Source organism: Fundulus heteroclitus, chromosome 7, assembly GCF_011125445.2.
Source record: "Fundulus heteroclitus isolate FHET01 chromosome 7, MU-UCD_Fhet_4.1, whole genome shotgun sequence".
Taxonomy (NCBI): domain Eukaryota; kingdom Metazoa; phylum Chordata; class Actinopteri; order Cyprinodontiformes; family Fundulidae; genus Fundulus; species Fundulus heteroclitus.
Genome location: NC_046367.1, coordinates 18,371,567 through 18,392,023, shown reverse-complemented (window position 1 = coordinate 18,392,023; position 20,457 = coordinate 18,371,567). Strand labels below are relative to the sequence as shown.

The 20,457-nt window shown below is 45.7% G+C and overlaps 1 protein-coding gene across 4 annotated transcripts in view; it reads right to left on the bottom strand.

Moving 5' to 3' along the window:
* The window catches only part of si:dkey-100n23.5 (cyclic AMP receptor 4), an 82,681-nt gene extending 63,602 nt beyond the window's left edge, over positions 1–19,079 (bottom strand). For 2 of the 4 annotated variants that reach the window (XM_012864468.3, XM_036139094.1), the window contains exons 1-8: positions 18,926–19,079; positions 16,300–16,352; positions 14,064–14,118; positions 12,454–12,510; positions 12,288–12,348; positions 5,909–5,996; positions 1,063–1,152; positions 629–667 (exon numbers count right to left, since the gene is read on the bottom strand). In XM_012864468.3, the coding sequence (XP_012719922.2) occupies positions 629–667; positions 1,063–1,152; positions 5,909–5,996; positions 12,288–12,348; positions 12,454–12,510; positions 14,064–14,118; positions 16,300–16,352; positions 18,926–18,997 (515 nt within the window). In that variant the 5' untranslated portion in view covers positions 18,998–19,079. The remainder of the gene's footprint in view (positions 1–628; positions 668–1,062; positions 1,153–5,908; positions 5,997–12,287; positions 12,349–12,453; positions 12,511–14,063; positions 14,119–16,299; positions 16,353–18,925) is intronic. The other 2 variants (XM_036139093.1, XM_012864472.3) reach the window with 2 other exon arrangements.
* Between the last annotated feature and the right edge of the window lie 1,378 nt (positions 19,080–20,457).

The window sequence follows — 20,457 nt, the reverse complement described above, 5'->3', positions numbered from 1 at the left end:
AGATTCCCTGATCCTCCGAGTGCCGCGTCCCCCTGGGCCACAACAGCGTGGAGAAACCAGACAGAGCCGGGGAGAAGAGGAGCGCTGATAAAAGAGACACGAGCTCGTTTAGCACGCCTGATAGCCGTGTGTTGTTCTCCGCTCGCCTGTGTGAGCCTGTGTGTGTGTGTGTGTGTGTGTGCTTATTTGTTTTAAAAGATTGATTCCCTGCTGATGCTGCAAGCAGCAATGCGATTACCTTGGCTCATACGGGGGGAAGGGGGGGGGGGAAGGGTTGCGCGCGTGTTTGAGAGTGCGTGCGCTGCGGGGATTGGCAGGGCACTCGCAGACTTTTAGGAGCAGCTGCAGAAAGCGGCAGACAGGCGTAATCCGTCATAGCCGTCCTAAACGGTTAGAGCCACAGCGCGGCGGCTCCGCTGGAATCGGACGAGGCGGAGGGGGGCGCGCGTACGTGGTAGGAGGCGGGTGGGCTCCCCTGACATGTAACCCTTCACATTTCCCCGCAGAGACGGCCCTCCTCTTCCCCCTGCTCCTCCCAGTCTTCCCCCTACGGCTTCGTGGTGGTGGTGGTGGTGGTGGTGGTGGGGGGGGTTAAGCTTTGATGGCGGCGCTGAAAGGGTCTACTTACATCCCAAATCTCCAGGCTACGTGACCGTCTGTGATCCAGCTGGGGAGAGGAGAGAGAGAGAGAGAGAGAGAAGGGAGAGCGATGAGCGGGTTACAGGGAGAGCGGAAGGGGAGACTTGTGTGACTGCAGAGAGGAAAAAGCCGCGCAGCTGCAGCTATTAATAAGCGGAGAGTGGAAAGAGAGAGCCGAGCCCGGAGATTACGGCTCTGTCCCAATTCTCATTCCACCGCCTCCTCACCTTCCCCCCCCCCCTCTCCTCCATCCCTCCCTCCCTCCCACGCCGCTTCCAGCAGATAGTTTACAGTGATCAGATGCGCTGGTGATTGCCAATTTTTTTTAAACTCCTATTTAAGTGGACCCAGAGCCAGAACAGGGGCAGAAGCGGGAAGAGGAAAAATCCCCACACGGTGTCAAGGTCGTTAGGACGCACTCACCACCAGGCTCCCGCGGGGCCGTAGTAGCCCTTCAGCAGCGGCAAAGAGGCCATGACCAGCGGTACCCCCCACGCCACCAGATGGTAGAACCTGACGATAAGAAAAACAGACATTTATCTCCATATGAAAGCAGGCAGGAAACCCTTTTGCCCATTTTGATAGTAAAAAAAAACAAAACAGTCTAATAATAAGAAGACCTGTTTTGGTTTAGTTCATCCCTCTTTGTTGGCGTCGCCATCAGGGTCATTTTTCACTTACCGACAAACGTCTATTCAGCCAGGCAGCCAATTACTCATGCTGATCTAAACTGTAATTAACCTAAGTGTTCGGGACAAGATGATTTCCAGGGGAAATATTTGGGTAAAAGCGGCAAACGGGGCGTGAGTTCTCACTAAGCACATCCCGGTGATGTTCAGTAGCTTGCAAAAGTATTCACACTCTTTGAACTTCTTTTTTTTTTTGTTTTTCCATTTGCTAAAATGTACGTATTTAATTCAGAATTTTATGCAACAGACCAACGAGAAGTAGTTTGCAATTCTGGAGTGGAAGGGCAATGATGGTTGGGATTTAATTTATTTATTTATTTTTTTACAAATAGAAATCCAAACGTAGGGGCATTCATTTGAAGCTATGCTTTGGGGTTTCTGCATCCGTCGCTGCACAGCTGGAGAAGGACATCTTTAGGCCATTCTTCTTTGCCAAATAGCTTGAACTCAGTCCGATTAGTTGGAGAGCATTTGCGAATATCGGTTTTCAAGGCTTGCCCCCGACTGTCAATAAAGTTTTTGTTTTTGCCACGCTTAACAGGTTTTCTACTTCTGAGCTTCATCCATCTTCCCTTTAGCTCCGAGCGGCGTGATGTTGCCACCGCCACGTTCCACCAGGGGGACAATCGTGTGCTTCTCCGTGTTGGCCCGCTCCATAAAACAGTGGCGCCTCCAGAAATGTTTCATAGGGGCGGCCAGATAGGGCCACTTAAGACTTAGACAACTTTATTTGTCATTTTGTATGCACAAAGTGCGTACAGAACGAAATTTCGTTTGCATACAGCTTGAAAAATCACAGTAAATTGCAGTAAATCACAGTTAATTAAACTCTTGGGGTGGCACTGAAACTAAAAGCCGTAACTTCAAGATTTTGTTCTACTGTTGTAGTAAACCTGCTAGTAGAAAACTATCAGAAAGACTCAAGTAAACATCTTTTGGTTTGATGATTGGTTTTTAATGTTACTAATGATCTAATGTGCATAGACCAATAACAGTACAGTTAACATTTTGAGTTGAACAACAATTCCTTTTTGTTGTCTAATTATATTAGAAATAAGGAGTGCATTTATTAATTTATTGAAAAACAAAGCAATTACTGGAGGAAAGTAGATACTGGCAGGTACATATAAAAGCGTGATAGAAGGTCAGGAAGAGCGACTGCCTTACTGGCTGTGCATGATGGGATGAAATGCTAAACTGATGCTACAAATTACACTGACCAGTGGGGGGGCCATGGCCACCCCTGGCCACCCACTGGTGGCGCCACTGCCTTAAAACCCCATAGCATCATTAAAAGGCATCTTAAAGCGTGAGAACGACGCTGGCTTCCTCGTGTAAAAAAAAACAACAACAACGAAACAAGGTTTAGAAAAAAGGTTAAAGAGGCTGCAGAGACTCATAACCGAAATACAATAGCATCAGCGGCGGCCTTTAAAGACGCCGGTGTAAGTAAGTGTGAGCGCGTGTGTGTGTGTGTGTGTGTGTGTGTCAGACGGATGAGGTGTGTGGCCCAGTGACTTTGGCGCCTGTGTTGGGAGTCGATACTTTATAGAGCGTACAGCGTCGCCTGGTCAATAGAGTGGAAGTCCTCCCCTGACTTGCTCCGAGTACGGTCAATCGAGCAGTAGTGACACGGCTGACACGCTTTCGATTCCCCTCGAGTGGAGCGCCGCACAGACACCACGCGCGCACGCTGTCACTCCACGACAGCGCCCCTGGAAGCCCCCCCCACCCACCCACCCACTGACTGACAGCGCGGAGAGCACGCGGCAGGTGGAGGGGGGAACGTGACGGCGGCGGGCTTAAATAGAGCACATCGGCAGGCGGGAGGGGAATCCAGATGGAGGTTGTGTTTGGAACGAACATGAGAGGGCTCGGGAAGCCGTGGGAGGAAATGGGAAACATTTGGAGAAAGAAAGGCCCACAGAAAAGAAATAATAAACAGAAAGCCAGAGAGGCGACGCGATGTTCGGGGGGGGGGGAAATCTGTGCTGCCAGCACATGGTTGCAATACGCTGAGGGGGAGGGGGAGGGGGAGGGGGAGGTGGAGGGGGAGACGTGGTTGTCAGAAAATCGTTGTCGAGAGCTACTTCCTCGCCCCAACCCGGCTTGGCGAACACCTCGCAGGGCCTTTCAGGGGGAGATGACGAGGTCCGGAGCTGCACACAACATGGGCTTAATGAGGCACAGCAGGACGGCTCTGCGCTCAGCTTTACACACACACACACACACACACACACACACACACACACACACACACACACTCAGCCCTCGCAAGACACAATCTCATTTTCCCACCGCCTCACACCACCCTTTTCTCTCCCACTCCTCCGTCTTCAGCTATCTTTCTCTTCCCTCATCACACGCTCACTTTCCCTGGATTCTTGCTTTCGGTGGAGCCGCACACACACACACACACACACACACACACACACACACACACACACACACACGCGCACGAGCCGACTCTCTACCCTCTCTTGCATCCACTTCAATCATCCTTAGATCATAAAGCCTCCGCTCTCCGTCTCCTCTGGCGATTTGTTCATTCATAAAGCATGGAGCTGAGCCGTCGACCGCGTCGGAGCGATGCCGTGGGTGTGAAAGCCAGCGCGCGGGTGGAAGGCTGGGTTAAAGGGGCCCGAGGGGTAATTGCGCATGCAGGCGCAGCCGAGCCCCATCTGTCCAAAAAAACGCAGAAACGTATACCGCAGGTTCCTCACACGTCCTTCCTGCCGTAATTCCAGAGTTTTTCCAGTCATTTTAGCCTAGAATTTCCAGGATTAAAAGGACTGATGTCTCAGCAGGATCTGGAAAAACTAATCCATGTGTTTATATTTAGTAGAATTGATTACTGCAACGGTGTCTTCACAGGTCTGCCTAAAAAGTGGATCAGACAGCTGCAGCTGATCCAGAACGCTGCTGCCCGAGTCCTCACTAAGACTAAGAAAGTAGAGCACATAACCCCAGTTATAAAGTCCTTACACTGGCTCCCTGTATCTCAGAGAATAGACTTTAAAATACTTCTGTTAGTTTATAAATCCCTAAATGGTTTAGCACCTAAATACATCACAGACTTGTTATCAGTGTATCAACCATCCAGACCACTAAGGTCTTCTGGCTCCAGTCTACTCCACATACCTAGAACCAGAACTAAACAAGGAGAAGCAGCATTTAGTTCCTATGCTCCACTTATCTGGAACAAGAGCAGAAATCCTGAGTTCTTTTATATCAAGATTAAAAACACATTTGTTTGGGATTGCCTTTGACTGTTCTAGTTAAAATGTTTTACTGAAACATCATTAGTTCAACTTTGTAGTCCTATTGTTTTTAATATTTGCTTTTAGATTCTACATTTTATTCCAACTTGCTTTTATTCTGTTTTATTTTCCTATATTTTAATCATGTAAAGCACTTTGCGTTGTCTCTGTACTGAAATGCGCTGTATAAATAAATTTGCCTTGCCTAGAAAGATGGATGGATGGAGAAACGTTCCAGATCTGGTCTCATATTTCATTTCTCGGACTCCGTTTTGGAAGCACGTTATCAGAGCTCATTCGGCAGACAACAGCTCCTCTGCATCCTTTTAGCCTCCGTCTCCTCTGCCTCTTTTCCCCGCTGCGGGTAACCGGACACAAGAACCGGAAACAAATCCCCCTCCCCGCCACCCTTCCTCGCTCCCGACGTTTAATGACACGCGTGGCTTTAAATCAAACTGATTCTTGCCTCGCACTTCCCTCTTCCGGGGTGTACATAAAGCCATCTACTTCTGAGTTATATCACCATTATACTGTCAGGCTTATTACTAATCAATGCCGGAAACCTCCCGTGGGTGGTGGTAGAGGGGAACCCACTGTAAAGCCTATAAGACGGCGTTTTTTTTTTTTTCCCCCTCTTTTCTTCTCATTTTTTCCCCCCCAGAGCTGAAAAGCATAAACAAGATATGATCTGCCATAAAGGTGGTTCGTTTTTTTTCATGCTTTTCATCTTTATTTCAAAAAAGTCTCCTGCCAATAAAGCTTGGCACCAAGTATCAAGATTGAGTGAATATTACACACACACACACACATTAAAAGCAAATTCACACTTCGCTCTGAAAAGAGCTCATGGGAGTATGAGCGACCGCGACACGGAGCCAAACGTCGTGGAGACGGTTGGGTGAGCACGCACCGCGCGCGCATTAAGACGCGCTTCACGGCTCACTCTCGCTCCCATTTCAATTAGAGCGTCAGCTGGCCGAAAGAGGAGAAGAAAAAAAAAAAAAAAGAGGAGGTGGAAGAGGAGGGGTCTGTCCGAGCTCTGCGGGGAGAGACCGAACGCGTTGCGCGCAACGCCAACACACAAGAAGAAGAAGGTCGCGCTTTAAACAAAACGGGAAGCAAACCACAAGCAGAGGACGAGACGGAGGAAAGCACACGGGAATCCTTCAAAGAAGCGGTCGCTCGTTTGATTCTTCTGTCGCACTTTTTGCTCTTTAAAAAAAAAAAAAAGACTCTGAATTCACGCATTCAATATTAAACACATACTCTTAAAAAAAAAAAAAAAAAAAAAAAAAAGGGACAGTGGGCCAAATTACTCACTTCTCAAATCTCTCGGTGCTCATTTCCCTGACCAGGTTGAGGTACAGGTTCAGGGTAATGAGGCAAACCCAGGCCAAGGCACACCAGTCTGCAGAGAGAAAAACACCAAGGTCAGATTCCACACACGCACACACACAAACGCACACACACCGCCCGCCGGCGACACTCGTGTCCAAACATGCACGTGCCTGCTTGCGTTAGCACTGCGAGAACGCACGCGGGGCCGCGCCGGCGCTCCGCTGTTGATAAATGAAGGCCCGTTCGGCAGTAATATGAGGGAAACCTGTAGCTTAGGGTGATGGATGAGAGGCGGGGGGTTCACGGGGAGATGATGATGAACTGTAGAAACGCAGGAGGAGATAACAGGAGAGAAGGAGGCTAAAGAGGGTAGAGGGGAGGGAGGGGGGGGGCGCCGGAGGAGGCCAGGGGATGGCGGTGGGTGGGGAGACAGAGCGGCTGTGAGCGAAGGAGGAAGAGGGGTGGGGGTTCAGTCAGCAGAGAAGATGAACGCTACCCTTTTTTCCCGCGGTATACCTGCAGATTTGATTTGCTGTTTTTACATGCATTTTGCCAGGGAGGGCGTCCTTCATAAAAACTCTGCCAAGCCTGTGTGCAAGCTGTAGAGATCTGCAGCGGCGACCCCTGCATATGCCCATTCCTATTTCTTTTTGTATTTTTTTGGTATTCTTTTTGATCCGTTGTATATATGAAGATTCACTGTATATAACTGAATGCACCTTCCCTACTCTGCACCTTCCTGTATGAGCCGATGTGACGAGTGAATTTCTCCATTGTGAGATCAATAAAGACTATTTATCTTATCTTAAGCCGGGCGTACACTGTACGAGTTTTTGCCCTTTTCAGGCCGATTCTTCAGTCGTGTGAGCATTTTTTGAATCGGGCCGAATTTCAGCTTAATGGGGGAGGGGGGGCGAGCGTTCCGGTCCGCACATTGAACCAATAAGAGCAGAGTGTGAAGGTCCAATTAGCAGGGTAAGAGCACAGTTTTGCTCAAAATATTGCAATGCACACAACATTATGGGTGACATACCAGAGTTCAAAAGAGGACAAATTGTTGGTGCACGTCTTGCCTTGCATCTGTGACCAAGACAGCAAGTCTTTGTGATGTATCAAGAGCCACGGTATCCATGGTAATGTCAGCATACCACCAAGAAGGACGAACCACATCCAACAGGATTAACTGTGGATGCAAGAGGAAGCTGTCTGAAAGGGATGTTCGGGTGCTAACCCGGATTGTATCCAAAAAACATAAAACCACAGCTCCCCAAATCACGGCAGAATTAAATGTGCACCTTAACTCTCCTGTTTCCACCAAAACTGTCTGTCGGGAGCTCCACAGGGTCAATATACACGGCCGGGCTGCTATAGCCAAACCTTTGGTCACTCGTGCCAATTGCCAAACGTCGGTTTCAATGGTGCAAGGAGCGCAAATCTTGGGCTGTGGACAATGTGAAATATGTATTGTTCTCTGATGAGTCCACCTTTACTGTTTTCCCCACATCCGGGAGAGTTACGGTGTGGAGAAGCCCCAAAGAAGCGTACCACTCAGACTGTTGCATGCCCAGAGTGAAGCATGGAGGTGGATCAGTGATGGTTTGGGCTGCCATATCATGGCATTCCCTTGACCCCATACTTGTGCTAGATGGGCGCGTCACTGCCAAGGACTACCGAACCATTCTGGAGGACCATGTGCATCCATTGGTTCAAACATTGTATCCTGAAGGAGGTGCCATGTATCAGGATGACAATGCACCAATACACACAGCAAGACTGGTGAAAGATTGATTTGATGAACATGAAAGTGAAGTTGAACATCTCCCATGGCCTGCACAGTCACCAGATCTAAATATTATTGAGACACTTTGGGGTGTTTTGGAGGAGCGAGTCAGGAAACATTTTCCTCCACCAGCATCACGTTGTGACCTGGCCACTATCCTGCAAGAAGAATGGCTTAAAATCCCTCTGACCACTGTGCAGGACTTGTATATGTCATTCGCAAGACAAACTGACGCTGTATTGGCCGCAAAAGGAGGCCCTACACCATACTAATAAATTATTGTGGTCTAAAACCAGGTGTTTCGGTTTCATTGTCCAACCCCTGTATATAAGTACCACGGCTGAAAAACTCGTACAGTGTATGCCCGGCTTAAGGGAGCACCCTAAAGGACTCGTTGTTTGCTACGCGGGGGACCCGGCAAACACGAGAGAAAGCGCTCTGGTCAAATTAGAACAACTTTGAGTGTCTGTGGTGACCATGCAAAACACAATCCACCCATCACGAAAACCTGCCGCGGCAGCGTCGTGCTCTGGGCTATGCTTTTCTTCTTTTCTTCTGCAGATGTTTGAATGCAAAAAGCTTCCAAAGCTCTCTAGATTTCCTTTGACTCCTAGAAACAAAATCCCATTTAGACACAAGGAAGGTTGTCGTAAGGAGAAGAAAACGAGAGACAATAATTTTGCAAACCACTGCATTCAGCACTTAAAGCCTTTTCCCACCTTCATGTTTCGCTCTCTCTGCACAGCCAGGGTGTGTGTGTGTGTGTGTGTGTGTGTGCTTCTGCTTATTTGAATGCAAACAAACGTGTGTGTGCATTCGCGCAAACACAAACGTCCCGTGCAGCACCCACACTCGTCGTACGTTTAAGGAGCGTTTGAAATGAGCAATGACTAAGCCAGAAGCGGTATTATCACAATAAGTCACAATTACTGTCGTTGCAAATGTGCCTTATGCAGCCAGAAAGCAGCAGAAGCCTTCCTCTAGCTTGGCGACACAGAGCTCAGCCTCCCTACACCTGGCCTGCTGCTGCCCTCCTCCCGCCGTCTACCGTCACTCCGCACACATTTAATAACGTTTGGCCGTCCGAGTTAAAAGCTGGTTTGAGCTTCGCTTCTCCTGCTCGACTTCTTCGTGTTTATGCACACTAGTCTGTCCCCGGGAGAAGGATCCTCAGCTCTGCACACACAAACTCAACGCAGCCCTTTAGAACCAGCTCACTGGCCATTACGCTGCATGATTCTGCCTCAGCTAAACGCTGCATTTTATGCAAACCGCAGCTAAGAATCCTTTATGCCAATTAAAAGAAAAACCTGAAACGCCAGTTCTATAAATACAAAGAACAAAAATCCGTCCTGGGAAAGAAATTCCGAGCCACGACTGCTAAGAATGTTATTCTTAGTTTCGCCTGTACAGCTTCCAGGTAACGCTTGGTTGCATAGCAACATAGTTTCACCTGCACAGGTTCCAGGTAACGCTTGGTCACTCGGCCACCTTCTGTTTAGTCGACTGAACGATAACCATCTCCTCACACACAGGATGATGTTGACCATGAGTCACTGGGGTGTCTCATTCAGGGCCTCTCCGGGTCCGACTTACCGCCCGAGTGCAGGTATCCCCGGCGAAGTTTAAAGAAAACTCCAGGAAATTTTGAGTTTAACGATATTCACACCCTAATCTTCCACCCTTCAAAGTGTCAGCAAGAGGAAAACGATTCAAAGTGTTTGAAGGAGTTCAGTAGACCTCAGTTCATTCTGATCATCTGCAAGCACGCAAGCTTTCATATTACAGAAGTTTTTGTTTTCTACATCCTTTTTTATGTTAAAATGCTTTTTCTTTTACAGTAAGCCTGGGAACAGTGTGTGTTGAAGGTCTTCGCTGTAGCATGAAGTATGCAGCTCGTTTGGTCCAACAATGTTCAACAGCAACAGCAGCTTTCATAACCAGAACGACAACAAGTCTGCATCCGGTAGGGGGCCACACCGAGGCTTAAAAACACCAAAGTTTTCCTGTTTAACCTCTTTTTTGTTCTTATGTGATGCCAGAGAAAGCACTGCGGTGACTGCAGAGCTCACCACCTGTATGAAAAATGCTGCACTGTGACCTCCCCTGCCTTTTATCGCACAATGCCTGGGAGCTTCATTAATAAAATAAATAAATACATAATACCCTTTTCCCTTCTAAAAAATGACCCTCTAAGGGAACGGCATTCTAAAGAGCGGCAGCAGACTGCAGGCTGGCTACCTGAGCAGACAGCCTGACTAATAAGTCAGCTGATGTCAAAACTGATATCTGCGTCAATCTATAAAGAAAAATAGCAATAAAAAAAAAAAAAAAAGATTGAATACTCTGGACAATAAGCTAGTAATACATTTTGCAAGGCTTTATTGTTATTCTATATATTTGCTTAGATGAATGTATTAAAATACCAGATTTAGTGTAAAAAACACAGGGCTGTGATATTTTTCCTTCTGGGTTTTAAACTGAGAGAATCTCATCCTTGCCAAGAAAGCAGTAATATTGGATGGCTGCAGCTGAAAGCTTATGTAAGCCTATTAGAGAGTCAATTTCATAATGACGAGGAACTGCCCTACTCCCACTGTCATCAACCTGAGACGGTTATCGTCTTCTTGTGCAGAGCCGTCTACAGCCTAAAACTACATCTGATCAACGCTGCACCTGCGTTTTCCACCGAACTCTGTCCCAGACGAAACCCCGTAAATCATCGTGGAGATGGGATTGCCTCGTGAGAACACGCTTTGTCATAAAACCTTCAGCAACGAGCGCCTGATGGTCCCATGTTGTTTTACACAGCAAAAGTAAAACACAAATAAAAGCTAACAGAGGTCAGAAGAACCAGTTTAAAACTAAACTCCTGGTTTAAATTTAATTGGTATGAGTACTTGTGTGTAGACTATATCTTTTGTTTGTGGCACCATGATGTTTGCATCAGACGATTACAGTCTTATTCCCCCTGATCTGTTTTAGATTGTGTTTAATTTGCTGTTGACTCTCTTATCATAAATGGAATGAGAGGTCAGGAGGAAGTCATAGCCGTCTGCTTCAATGAAACAGAAACATGCCAAAAAAAAAAAAAAAAAAGGCTGCTGCTTCAGCGATAAACGGAGGAGCTGCAGAGATCTGCTGCTCAGGTGGGAGAATCCGCCAACAGGAAAACGAATAGTTACGCATGGAGGAGAGAAAACGAAGCCAAAGTTGGAATAAAGCCCTAAGAAGACCGGTTTGCAGTTTCCCACAAGCCAAAGACGACAGAAAGCGCGCGGGAGAAGCTGCTCTGGTCCGTTTAGACAATCTTTATATACGAAATGTCACGTGTGACAAAGAAGTGAACACTGCACATCACCCTGAACACGTCATCTCCATGGTGGTGGAAGTATCGTAATGCGGAGGATGAGATTTGGATGGAGTCCAAAAAAAAAAAAAAAAAAAAAAAAAAAAAAAAAAAAAAAAAAAAAAACATCGTTAGATCCTGCAAAAGACTTATGATTAGACGGAGGTTCAGACCTTAATCCGGTCCAACTGAGAATCTGTGACGAGATTTGCCTGTTTGATGTCCAATATCCGCTACGGCTATTTCCCAAAACACTGAGCAGAAGGTTGAGTCTCCAGACCACTCGCAGCGGCCGACGCCGCCTGACCTGATTCCACAAAGTGCCGACTCAGCTGGCTGCACACTAATGCGTGCAACGTTCTTTTGCTGTGTTTTTTTTTTTTTTTTTTTTTTTTATAAAACGTGAAATTTTCAAGATGATGCATTGTTTCACTTCCGATTCGAAAATCATGGCCAACTTTGTGTTGACCCAGCCCATAAAGAAGGGGAATAAAACGCATTAAAGTTTACGGCTGTTATTTGGGGTAAAAAGGGGGCATGATTTATCCTGCAAGAGACTCTGTAGTTTTATTGACGCCGTCGTCATCCTCCTCTGACTCGTGGAAAACTAACCAGCTGCTGCACGGTGCCTTTTCTAACTTGACTAAAGAAGCTAAAACCACGGTTCAGGTCTAAAACTGTTCTTTTCATCGTCACGGGGGGCCTTTTTAGTCCCTAAACGTCAAATCAATAACCCAGACGCAGACGGCTGGTGTTTGAGCAACACGAGGCCGATACGTCGTCCCTTTGGAGAGTTAAGAAGCCCAAAACGTATAAATGTGTATCATGAATTTGGCCGTTTGTAACAAACTCTGACCTTAGGCAGCAGATCTGACCCGCTGGGAATCAAGAATCAAAGCTGGTCGTACTACGAGCATATTATAGTAACGGATTACTCACTTATACTTTAACAATTGTCATCTTGGAATGTATTTATTATCGTTAAACCATAAAAAAAAAAAACGTATTTTTGGTTCCATAAAGTAGTGTTGGGGGCTCACGCTACGACACGCATCAAATCAGGAAGCAGCTCCCAACTTGTTTGGCACATTTTGCTCTGGAGCGACAAACGGAAATGACAAAGCAATATTATTTGCTGCGGGGATATATGAGCCAGGCGTCAGACGTGTGTTAGATCGCTGCTCGACTCGCGCTAACCGCGCCGCCGAGCAATTAATTTAAGCCTGTCTTACCGAAGTATGTCAGCCACCAGGCCTGGAAGTCGCACAGAGATCCCTCCGGATGGGTTTCACCCTGGAGAACGAGCGAGAAGCAGCATGGGAATGCGTTAGGGAAAAAAAAAAAAGAAAAAGACTCAGCCACAGTCTGCTTTTAGTGTAACAGACAAGAGTAACTCACCATGACATATGCTGCGCTGTCGAAGAAGGCGGCTACAGTCAGGCTGAGAATCATCTTCTGCGGCGTGAAAATTTAAGAGAAAGACATGAAGAGGGATTTTCAAACGTAACACCCTGAGTGAGAATGCCTGAGTGCATTTATGTGCGCCTACAAAGAGGGACAAATTATGGCTGGGATCGTCTGCGATGTCGCCGACGGCTTGGCGCGCCGGCATTGCCGCTCGTTTTTTTTTTTTTCCCCAGAAGCGAACTTGCAGACTTCCCGGTCCAGCAGTCTTTTACCGCTTCGCGTTTCCAAAAACGGGTATAGGTACAGAAGTTCCCTATGCGCTGGGGGGCGATGCTGGGACCGGACGGTAAATAACCAGGCGGTAAATGTGCCTGCATGCATGAATTGATGGAGGGTTGGTGTCTTTCTCCAGCAGTGATTGGGCAAGAGGGCAGACTGCCAGTCCATCAGAGGGGGAACGCAGAGACCCAGAGGACAAACACAACAACCATGCCTATGCACAACTGGACGGACGGACGCGCTTCTTACGATTCTGATCATTTATTTTTTATTCTTTACAGGAAGTCCGGGGAATGCTATCCCCGTGACGACCGGCTGAAATCATCACTGCGGCCCGTTTCCTCTCTGAAATTGCTCGTTTTATGTAAAACAAATCAATAATCTGTAGACTCCGGGATGTAATGAGTGGAGCCGTGGTACACACACCGCTCACATTTTCCTGCAGCGGCGGTAATAATCTGGCTGCACACAGCGAGGGAAACACACACACACACACACACACACACACACACACAGCCCTTTATCAATTCATGTCTTGCAGTGACCCTGCCAAGGCTATGGGAAAGGGGGGGTGGGGGTGGGGGACGACACAATAAGCGCGCAGGAGGGCCTTGAGAGCACTAAAGACTATTGACTGACAGATAACCTTTTCAGAGAGGATGCAAGTAAGGAGAAGGTTTATGTTGTATAAGAAGAGGCGAAGGAATGAGATGAGGGGGAGGGGGAGGAGGGGGGGGGGATGCGGAGGATGCGAGGTCGCTCTCAGCAGCGTGGTCCGGAGGTAATGGGTTTCCGTCGGAGCTTCGCGCTAAACCGTCATTTACTTCAGATTACGAGGATAACATGCCGTGCGGCTGAACCAGACAGACCTGCCGGACCGGCCTCAGAAATCCCAAATCATCCTGAAGCCTGGCGCTCACAGCAGCGCCGCAAACAAACTCCTTATGAAAGCTAAATCCCTCCGGATAAAGGAAGGAATCAGAAGCAGCAGAGTGTGTGGTGGTGGGGGATGGGGGAGTTGGGGGAGGGGGGCGCAGCATAAATATTACGTTTATTTAAACGGCTTCGCTTGAAGAGTGGGAAAAGAGCTGGGACGGCAGTCACTATCACAGAATGACCGTGAGTCAATTAACACCCCCGATTCATTAATCTGTGCATTTTAATTGGGTTCAATTACGGCAAGATTTACCATGGCTAATTGAACAGATTTCCAGCGGAAATGGAGCAAACAGAGAAAAGGAAGGGGGAAAAAAAAGAAAGACAGAAAGACAGAAAGAAAGAGAACCGGCAGAGAGGCGCCGTGCGGTGTTGTGCAAATTTACCTGAGCCGGGGAGTGATACCGTCGGAGCAGCCAGATTACAAACAGCATGAAAACACTGAGGAGGGGAAGGAGAAACTATAATGAGATTCACAGGCTGCAGCATTACGGTCCCATTTAATTTAATAATAACCTTCAGAAGTTCGGCTTTTTCAGCATTTCTTTCCCGCTCCGGACTTCCAAAGCTCCCAGATTAATGTAATATTTTCAACTTAACCAACTTACAGCTACCTCCTCTACAGATAAGAGCACCCCCCCCCCCCTCGTTAGCGTTGCATACTGCCAGACGCCACACTCTACAACGCTGGGTGTGGCACGGCAACCCAAAAAACACCCAAAACCCACCAGCACGTCTTAAGATTTAAAAAGAGCTCAAAGCCTTGGGACTGTAGGATTTATGACATGATTAGTATGAAAGGTTAAAACTTGGTTGTAAAGGTTAATGTCATGATTAAGTGTCCCGTCCGCCCCGGCAACACCCCGGCCCTGCTGCAGAGGAAATCTCCTCCGAGCTCGTGGGATGATGTCCGGTTCTTCGGCTGTGTCCAGATGCAGAAGCGCGATTCATGATAAACGGGCCTTTACCGAATAAAAACCAACGGGTATAATGTTTCCAGGCACCTCAGATGCTCGGGCTTTAAGCCTTTAAACAACAATGGCGTAAACTAACTTGCTTTACTGAAGAAAAACATTGTCCCCATTTTTGTTAAGCCGCTATTACCTATTACTTACGCAAACTTTCCCTTGCAACTTTTGGGTTTACCTCAGCGTAGCATAAAGCTCATATATATATATATATATATATATATATATATATATATATATATATATATATATATATATATATATATATATATATATATATATATATATATATATATCCCAATATGTGGGTTGCAGCCATGAAAAACATGTCAAATCGTCTCTGCCAACACCAAGCCGCTTATTCTGCCTCTGACTCTCGCTTGCAGTTTGTTAATTGGATCGAAGATCAGTTGAACTTTAACCAAACACAATTTAATTTTAATTTAATTTAACAAACATGGGCTTCCGTAGTGCTTTGGAGAATAGCGGCACCGTGTCTTCATGCTGGTCACCAGCTTGGTCACGCTCTGCTGTGGGACGACGTCCCATTCGTCAACCAGCATTTTATCGTAAGCCAGCCGACGTGACGCGCTGGTTACTCGGACACAAAACTCAAACCCAAGCGGCTCCCTCAAAGGTTGGGAGCGGCCCACTGCAAAAACGGAACTAGAAATAAGTAAAATGTTCTTAAAATCAGTGTATTTCTCCTTGATTTGAGCAGGTAAATAAGATGACTTGCCAATGGAATAAGATTTTTGTACTTACAAATAGGAACAATCATCTCCATCGTCTTATTTCAAGTGCAGGATGTCTAATTATCTTATTTTAGGGGTCAAAATACTCACTCCATTGGCAGATAATCTTATTTACCTGCTCAAATCAGGGGAAAATACACAGATTTTAATAACATTTTACTTATTTTTAGATCCGTTTTTGCAGTGGGTGTCCTGACCCCATCCCCACAGTCGGGTTCAGGTCTAGACCGCAGGCAGGCCAGTCCGTCCTGACGACCCCCGGATGCTGAGTTATGTCTCTGATAATCCCTGCTATGTGAGGACAAGCACTGCCACCTTGGGGTACATTTGGGTCCCTAAGAGCGGAGATGTGCGATAACCAGCGGTTTCAGACCGTCATCTCAGCTTCCATGTCTGCATTGTGATTTCATCCAGTGACAATACGATTTTTCCACTTAAAATAGGAACAATTCATCTTCATCATCTTATTTCAAGTGCAGGATGTCTAATTATCTTATTTTAGGGGCAAAGATACTCATTCAATAGGCAGATAATCTTATTTACCTGCTCAAATCAAGGACAAATAGACTAACTTTAAGAACATTTTACTTGTTTTTAGATCCGTTTCTGCAGTGTGTTCCCAGTAAGAAAGATGTGGCCCCCACGCTATCACACTCCATCAAACCCTGTTTGGTACTGGCAAAGACGATTTGGCCAGTTGTTTTACGAGCACAACCCACATACTCAATTCTGCTACTTAACCCGCAAATGAATTTGCGTGGCAGATGTGGCACCACCATTTAAGGGGAAATAAACGGGCTTTCCAAATCGACACAAAACAAATTCCCTTACTTCTTGCGCTAAGTTGATTTGATTTAAAGAGAGAAAAAAAAAAAAAAAAAAGACGGAGAGATATTCACCATCCGAGTAAGGAGAAGGTTCCCGTGGCTCGTTTCACTGATAAAATCACCACCTGTGAAACAGAAACAATTGATTAGTCCGCGGCTCACAACATATCAAAGCGGCAGGCTGGCTTAGCCGTGCGTTTTGCATTTGTTTGAGGTAAAGCCCTCTGAAAAACACGTCGAGGAGCGCAGAGCAAACGCTGCACTATCATCATAATAATCACAAGCTTAGACGCCAACAGGACGACAAGATTGCCATTTGTTCCAGCGTACCTGTGTGTGTGTGTGTGTGTGTGTGTTTGTGTACGTGTCTGCAAACACACCAGAGACTGGGAGGGATAGCAAAATTAGATTTGCACTCCGAGTACGGCGGCACGCTAAACATAAACAGCTGCAATGTACCGACACCTGAGACGTGTACTCAAAGGTGTTCGCGGATGTCACATCCACACGAATCCGACCTATTTTGCCAAGCGGCAGACAAAGAGAGAGAGAGAGGGAGGGAGAGAGGGGAGGGGGTTGCTGGTAAGTGACAGCTGAGAGACACATGGAGTACAGGCGCAGGCAGATGTGATAATGAGCAGAGCTAGGACCAGACGCTCTGCATGTTCGTTAAACTCAGAGGCAAGAGGCGCCGAGAAATGAAAGGAGAATCACCGAGGAATGAGGAGAATGAGAAAGCCACGGCCCGGTCCAGCGAGCTCCGGGGGGAAAATGAAAAGGCCAGCAGCCGTCTTGCATGCAAAGCAAGGAAGGGCATGCCCACGCGCTCAGATCTGGAACATCTCTGCCGCCGCGTCGCACATGATTAACGCCATGCGTGCGAGGGGAGTCGCACAATCAACAGAATACAAAACACGATCCCTCTACCTCTTTGATTATCGATGACGGTCTGGGGAAAAGAAGCAGCACCGGTACGGTTACGGTTTTTATGAAACAGAGACGTCCGTCCATCGAATCATTCTGAAACCGTGCACACGTGGAGGCACGGGGCCCATTGCTGGAATCACGGTTAAACTTCTATTCTATTGCTTACATTTATTTCTGAACAGAAAAAAAAAAATTATGGTAGGTCCCTACCAGAGAGCTTCACAGATTTGTTTGCCTCCATTTACCATTTTATTCACAGTGAGCACTTAGGTCCTCATCAAGCCTTGCTTGTCACAGTTCCAGCTGCTTTTTATATATTTGCTTTTATCATTGCTCTGACAACTTTAGATAGGTAGTACCCATTTATAGCAAATCACGGCCTCAACACAAATCTGCCTTACATAACCGACGATTTCTCTTGTATTTCCCATTTCTTAGCGTGACTAATGACAGGTTTTGTTCGCTGGAAGGGGGAATTCGGTCACGTCATGTTTACCACGGGGAAGCAGGAAGTCATGGATTACTGGTTAAAGGCTTATAGACAAAAAGTACTTCAAAAAGTAAAAATACAAAAACAAAAAACATACATATAATCTTTTATAACATAAATATATTTGAATATATATCGAAAGGTGTTATAAAAATGGGTCAAAAAGTTCTGATGTGACCAGAAGCTAAGCTTTCATCAAAAAGCCATAAAGCAGTTCGGATCGACAGATAATATACGGCAGCTGTCTGCAAATTCTATCACATTTCACTTAAACTGACCTTTTAATCCCAAAAAATTACTACTGGTCATTTTAGTCGAGACAATGATCTCAAGCACACGAAAAGTTGATGTTTCCTGGAAGGCCGGCTTAAAGCCCGGATCTGTTGAAAAATGGACGGACTACGTTCGAACACCGCGTCTGTGCCAAGAAACCAACCCGTTTTTATATAATCTCGACCATTTCTGGGAGAAAATGTTCAATCATCCAGCCAGAATTAAGCCAGAAACTAACAGAAGTTATAATCATTTATAATTACGACCTGTAACTGCTGTGTGGAAACAGTGCGGATGAGAGAAAAAGCTTCATAAGTTCAAATCAGGTGATGCTGTATGGTGTATATACATAACATACAAGAAAAAAACCCAATTAAAATCAATTAAAAGTTCAAGTTTAATGCCAACATTAAAGCTGAGGAGGAATGCTGACTAAAAATAGATTAAAAAAAAAAAACTGTGTGGATTGTTTTATTATCCACTTGGAAGCAAAATCCCCCCTTTATGTTGTTATTGAGGGCTTTAATACAGAAACATGAAGCTTATAACCACTTATATTTACAACATTGCTTTCATCTGGCGCACCATGATTGCTGATCAGGTCCGCAGACGCATTTTTTTTAGGGCTAATGAAACTATAGTTGAAAAACAGGCGCTGACTCAGAGGGATTCCCGTGTCAGGGATGTAAGCCAGAAGCAGCAGCTTTAAAGGGGCTGAACTGACAGCAATCAGCAGCGGTGAAATGAAGCTAATCATCCACCATTCCTGGCAACTCACTGCTATTATTAGCAGGAGGAAACACGCAGGTGTCAAAACTCCGTTCATTAGTTCACCAGCTGGAGAATCACCGCGCACACACACAACAACAACAAAAAGACATCGGTAAATAATACTGATGTTAACGAGAACAATAATAGCTGCCAATCTGCAGCCTAAAAGGCAACGTTGTCATGCGGCTAATTAGCTGCAAAGCTAAAGCCGCCTTCGTCCTGACAGCGGCTACTTACACATCGATAGTCCTCTGAGAGAGAGTTAAAAAACACGCAGCTCGACTGGTTACTTAAATTCCTTGAGTCCATTTTTTAATGCGGCTTGGAAATAAATGCATGTGCACGGCTTGTGTTTGTTGTTGGTCGGAGCTTTCCTCTTACTTCCGGTTTCTACCGTGCGCACGGAGGGACATAAAGGGGAACGAGTTTCTGCCAGGACTTACATAATGACGCTTTGACAAAAGAGAAATGTTTTTGTATGTTCAAACATACTTCACAGGTTGTTTGGTGAAGAAAAAGTTCCACTCCGACAAAAAAGAAAAATAAATAGAAAAGAGACATTTTCAGCATCTAAACATGTCTGGACGATGCTGATCAAAGACATTTATCTCACTTTTTTTTTATTTAGTTATATTAGAACCAAAACACACGATTTATTTAATTGGGATTTTATGTGATAGATTCCAATCAGCTATGAACGGCAATACAAGCAATACATGTTTTTTTGTTTGTTTTTGCACATCTTGAGACTGCAATTTTGGCCCATTTATAAAATGGAACAAGCTGGATTTGGGTCTGTGTCTAACCTTGATACGGCCACTTAAATATGCTTTGATTGAAACCATTCCATTACTCTGGCTGTATATTTAGCTTTTTATGTATATTTTAAGTATACTTTTCTTTTTGCAGCGCCAAGCAGTTTTTAATTTCCCTGAACAGCCGTGAATTTTACTCCATCCATCTTACCATAAGCATAATCCTGCCAGCAGCATGTTTCACTATAGGGATGAAGTCTTCTACTGCACATAAAAAGTTCAGTTTTGGTCTCTCCACCCAGAGCACATTCTTCCACATATTTGCTGTCCCTTCCTGACTTGTAGAAAACTACAAATGGGACTCTTATGGCTTTCTTTCAATAATGGCTTTCCTCTTGCCAATTGTTCCTCCACATGTGGAGTCTCGCCACAGATTTATCCAGATTTATGGGGTTAAGATTAAAAACATAACAAATCTAAAATAATAGTTTTAAAAAATATGGCCAACAAATTGCAGATAAGAACGAGGAAATCATAAGGGAAGTCTTATTTGTTAAAGGCAGCTGGACGGCGTTCATGGACATACAAAAAAACACAACATGCACACACTACTGACGCACATTTATCTCATGAACTTACACGCGACAAGTCTCCAATGTTAACCTTCTGCTTATGTGTCTTGTCTTTTTTGTGCTTTTCGTGCTGAGGTTTTTGATATCTCAAACTGTATCCTGGTAAATAGGATAAAGTGTGATATATGTGTTTTTCCCTCTTCCTTCCTAGTGTGGCTTCTATCTTTCCACAGAGTAATGGCAGCGCCCTGTGGGCACCGTGTAAGGCGGTGTCCTTGGCAGCATGGCCTCAGTAAATCGTCTCCCCCTGAAAAGTTTGTGATGTATGTTATGGCGGTTGTACTGAAACAGTAATTTCCCTCTGGGATTATTAAAGTATATCTAATTCTGATTCTGAAACAAGTCTTCAGGCTGCTTTTAAAAGTTATAAGGGAATCTGTCG